Genomic DNA, 5,190 nt, shown 5'->3' with positions numbered 1-5,190 from the left:
TAGCTTAATGCACGCCGGATTAACCGTCAGATGATGGTAGGGGTTAGGAGATGTCTCAATGATGATTCAGGCATTTGTCTGAGGCGTCCAGTTCTGCTATTCTTGCTGACTGGCCTTGACGACAATCACCGTGACTGATTGGGGAAGAGGGGTGCAGCGAGCCCAGTGGCGTCGGTGATATTTTACGGAGACCTTAGCACTCGGCGCCTCAGGGCGAAAGTGTACGTCTGCCAATGAGCACTATGCCACTTCGATGATACATATGTCTAGCATCTAGCCAGAACTGACATCAGTTTGGAGAATTTCTAACAGCTTTTGCAATGGGTATCAGCTTCCTGTCGATGCGTCGGTAGCAAAAATCAGAGCACTACTCCGTGCCAAGCCCATGTGCTTCAGCGCCTCCTGCGCTCCAGTGTTGCCTTCTTCCACCTCCACCCTCAACACAGGATCCCCGTGGCCGGCTATGTCCCTCACCGCCTCGAACAACTTTCTGTAGAGCCCCTGCCTTCGGTGCTCAGGCGTCACGTACACACCATCAATGTCGTACACGTACGCAGCTTTCATTAGGTTCCAATGATCCCTAAACCGGAGACTGGCAACTGGTTTAGGTCCTACCTGGATGAGGAGAATGTGGGCCGACTGACTGGTGAGAGCGTGCTGCAGGCTTTTTCGAAGCAGGTCCAGGTCTACTCTTCGACCCTGTGATTCGAGCGCCAGCTGCTTGTAGAATTGCGCTAACACCTCCGCGTCATCCAAGCCTGCTTTCCGAAGCACTTCCATGGAGGTGCACACTAAGGTGCAATGAATCGGCTTCGAGTGGGCGGTGCCTTGTTGCTAGCCTTTGTCCTGTGTGGCAACATTCCAGTGGCGTCGAGACTGATGAAGCCCCCACCGGGTGTGCCCTTCGATCAAAGCCACATCCCGGCGTTTGAACGTACGTCCAGGCAGACGTTCCTGTTTGCGGGCTTCCCGGCAGGACTGCTGGCCCATGCAGCAGGGGCACGATACACGATCCTATCCGGCCACTGCCTACTTTTTCTTGGCGTGACACTACTTACAATGGTGCAGCCACCTGTGGTTGTCCGTCCTAGCACGGAGCCTGCAGGTCCGGATGGGCCTGTGATGCCTCCTAATCTCGAGGCGTACACATCTCACCTCGCCGATGTCGACCTTGAATTGTTGAGAAATAGGCGGTCGCATGCAGAGACAGACCCTCCACCATCCATCCTCGAGCCGTTGAACGAGATCGAGTTGAATGTAGAGCGAGGCGTAATGGCGGAGTGGCCGCGGGGAATGGCTCGAGAGTACTCAAAGGCCGCAGGATTCATCGGGGAGCTCACGCCGCTGCGTAGCAGCGAAGCACTAGCCTTCCGATCGCAGCTACAACAAGCCCTTCACCAGAACGTCGTCGAGGCCGCAGTAGACCTCCACCGGCAGCAGATGGGCAATGAAACAATGGTAGACCTGGCTGTAATGTTAGCATCTGACAGTAGACGCGCCGCGCAGATGGACAAAATGAGACGTGATCTTCAAACAACCGAGCAGGCGCTCAGAGTTCATTTCGCTGTCATTCGCAGTTTGGCTGCGGCCCATGAACCGCCAGACCTGGCAGACGAGCGGTTTAGGAGTCTGGATGCCCGGGCCGCCGACTTGGCATTGGAAGCTGTCTACGGACTGAGCAGAGAGGACTTCTTCAATGCCAAGGCATTGGTGAAGGCTGTCGTGGAGAGCCGCAGGAAACACGCTCAGCTTCGCGAGCTGTTGCCCAGCAGCGCGTTCCGGCAGTGGCTGTCCAAAGTGGACCTCATAACCCCTCACGAAAAGCAACTGCTGCTGAGGCACATCAGGGACGTCACGTCGAGGGAAGGTCACCCACCTTATGATGTCGAGCCGTCAACGGGGAAGGAATTGGACATCCGAGAATTCGGGACAATCCAGACGCGACATAAGTCTAGTAGGGCCCGAGAGGATGATGAGGCAGAGCCTACGCAGCCTACTCGCCATGATGACTACAGAGACGCCACGAAGGCACGTGGCATCGGAATATACTATGATCTCCTCAACCGGATAGCCGAGCGGAAACGACCCTGGGTAGACGATGCCATCACCGAACTGGTGAGCCGCCTCCGATCTGAGTCACTGAATCCACACGAAGTTCGGCAGACGAAACGCGTTCTCGATGCGCTGAGAAGGGCTCCAAAAGACGCGAGTGTTGTTGAGGTTCTGGATGAAAACTCAGGCCAAATCCCAACGTTCGCCCTGCCTCTAAAGATTGAAGAGGCACAAGCCGTTCTTGAGGCTTCTGGGAGGCCGGATAAAGGCTTCTGGGAACCGGGTGACATTGAAGACACGTGGAATGGGGAGACTCCCAATGGGGAGGCAGAGGGGTCTCCCCCAGCTGACCTGGAGCGCGTCCCCGACGACTATGAAGTCCAACCTAGACGGAAGTCGGATGGAGATACCCACCGGAAGCTGCGGAGAGAACGATTCGGCGAGGTGCACTTCTTTGACAACCTGTCCTCCTTTCAGGAGTCCGGGGAGCCTGAGCTCCAGCACTTCGATGCCACACCTGTGGCGAAGATTCCATACAGGGTAAAACTTCCAACAACCTCACAACCGACTAGGATTTCTGGGAGGGATCAGGGACCGAGAGCTGACATGAACCATATGTCAGCTGCTGTGAAGCTGGTGGAGGACCACATGGAAGCCGTCCAACACGCCGATGCTGGCGTCGATGAGGTGGTGAATCAGATATCCTCTCTCGACACGAACTCCGTGGAACAACTCTCACGCGTTGATAACCTGGACCAGAAGCTCCAGAAAATGATTTCTGCCCCGCAGGATATTCCCGATGAGGATCGGCGGATCCTGGAAGGGCTTCTTCAACAGTACAGCCAGCAGCTTACTGGGGAGCTAGGTGACATGACTGATTTCCGACGTCGACGGAGGACGCGGGCCGACATAGGAGTCGTGGGTGTGGATCCCGGAATGTCAAAGGCGGAAGTTCGAGATCGCGTCTTTCGACCAAGCAAAGAATTCGATCCTGTGTCCGAGGAGGGAGAGAACAGGCGGGTCGAGGAGCTACCGGAAGAAAGGCTTGGGTACGAAGAAAGACGAGAGAGGGAGATGCACTCGGAGTATCTCCAGGACAAGCAAGTGGAGGAATTGCTGACGGAAATTGATACTCTCAATCCAAAGTTCGAGTCTAGGGCTGGCAATCAAGACTTGGATGAGATCTGGCATCAATTCCGCAGGAACACTGACCGAGAAGACCGCGAGAATGAAATGAGGGCTACCTCTGACCTGCACGACAATCTGGCCGCAGTGATTGGCACTGATGCATTCTCGTTTGACAGCGTCCCTAGACCGGAATTTCCACTGCCGCCTGTTAACGAGAGCGGCCCTTGGAAGTCGAAAACGGCGCCTACAGTGGCCACGCCCACCCCTGCCGTGAGATATCGTGATCAGACCTCTTCGAGGGCCCCATCCGTGTCGAAACCCAGACTCCACGAGTCTCCACCTGCACTGGAGGACCAGTGGGGAGAGGGGCCTCTGGCCACCGCCCGTAAACGGCTGGCGGACGTTCAACGGCAACGAACGGTGCCTTTGCTCGAGAAGTGGGCGATGCCTGAAGCGGCGAGGCTACTGATGCCCCCAGCGAAACCATCCAATGGTCATACAGAGCCCGTTTTCGACCGGTTTGCAACGAGCAGGGTCCCGTATCCTGACCCCTACCAGCCCGCGGAAGGAGGGCCTCCACGCATGGTGTTCCCTACACCAACTCCAGAAGTCGAACCGGAGTCAGACGATTTCTCCCTCCTCCGTTACGCCAACGTAGCTATCAGCATTGGCGCTGCATTCGTGGAGATGGGAACAATAAATGCAGCCGCTTTGTTTTGGGAAGCCCCAGGGATGGTCATTCCGCTGCTTTACGCTGCCAGGCACGTGAATTCGCACCTCTGGACCTGCGTCATCGACCGGAGCACACAGGAAAACGTCAGAGTCTTCAGCTACATCCTGCTGTTGGTTGGAGCTGTTCTGGTCGCGACACATGCTCCTGCCAGCAACTTCAACCAGCACGTCGCAAATGATAGGCTCGAAGGAGTCCGTCCAAAATATTCCGGCCTCGTCACTCGAAGCGGGCTCACGTTTGCTGTTAAGCCTCCTACGGTTCTTTCGCAGCTCCTGTCTCAGAACTTCGCACTCCTAATGCTCTTCGCTGTTGTATGTGTCTGGAGCGCGCACGAGATACTTGGTGCGGTGCCTCGGCTAGTCCGACTCTTCTACCTTGCAAAATCCCGAGAGCTCCTGCAGCTCTTCGACGTTGTTCAGACATGGAAGGTGGCGTTCCTGGTACCGATAGCAGCTGCGACAGTGAGACCGCCCTGGTTCCTCATGTCCGCCATGTGTGCATTGCAGGTGGCTGTCTGCCTCTGCCTCCTTCTGGGTAACGAAATTTTCGTTCAATCCGTAATCGTGGTCCTATTGTCGATCCTGTCGCACTCGATGGTGGTCCTGGACTTCATCATCGTGTCCGTGTTTACATTCGCCAACCACACCCTCATCCGCGGCCTTACCCTAGCCTTCATCGGCCTGCTGTATCCTTTCTGGATATGGATCGACTTTCAGAATCCAACGTCGACCGCTGTGGTGGTGTGCTTGGGCGTTAGTCTACTTGCGTCGTTTCTGGCATTGTTCCTAAGGCCGTACGACGAGATTGTGTACGATCCTAATTGGGATGTGATCGTTGACATGCCACCACCGGTAGATTCCGGAGTGTTTACTGCACAAGAAACTCGAGTTTGACGGTCGACCAGCAACGATTCCAGAATGTTTGCTACAAGAAACTCGAGTTTGACAAATGTGATCGAATTTTAGGAATTTATCATAACGGAAGACGCAAATCATCTTTAGGAGTCATCTACTTTAGGAGATGACTCCTAAAGATGACTTAGGAGTCATCTGCGGGATTGAACATATTGCCAGATGCACGCAGCACCAGCAACGTGAACGTTCAGACTGCGAACAACACCCTCCTGTGGAATCTCGACCGCAGAGTCCGCGGATGAGAGCAGGTTGAAAGGAATTCCCGTCTTTTCGGCGCCCAGCAAAAGTGCGCAGCGTTCAGGGAACGGCATCTCATCCAGCGGCACTGACGTTGCGGTTTGCTCCACCGCCACGATATTGTAG

General features: G+C 55.3%; 2 protein-coding genes across 2 annotated transcripts; one reads left to right on the top strand and one right to left on the bottom strand.

Moving 5' to 3' along the window:
• Positions 1-327: 327 nt before the first annotated feature.
• Positions 328-780, bottom strand: KVP17_003205 (uncharacterized protein; the record flags this gene model as incomplete). Its single annotated transcript, XM_068520225.1, has 1 exon — positions 328-780. One exon carries the CDS (start codon positions 778-780, stop codon positions 328-330), a length of 453 nt encoding a protein of 150 aa, XP_068378131.1.
• A 21-nt stretch (positions 781-801) lies between these two features.
• On the top strand, positions 802-4,806 carry KVP17_003206 (uncharacterized protein; the record flags this gene model as incomplete). Its single annotated transcript, XM_068520226.1, has 1 exon — positions 802-4,806. The coding sequence occupies one exon, from the start codon at positions 802-804 to the stop codon at positions 4,804-4,806; it is 4,005 nt and encodes a 1,334-aa protein (XP_068378132.1).
• Positions 4,807-5,190: the final 384 nt, after the last annotated feature.

Source organism: the organism of the source record quoted next (assembly GCF_019968985.1).
Source record: "MAG: Porospora cf. gigantea B chromosome Unknown PgB_NODE_1605_length_5303_cov_123.876, whole genome shotgun sequence".
NCBI classification, from domain to species: Eukaryota; Apicomplexa; class Conoidasida; order Eugregarinorida; family Porosporidae; genus Porospora; species Porospora cf. gigantea B.
Note: the sequence above shows the minus strand (reverse complement) of the source record. Positions and strands in the feature narration are given on the sequence as shown.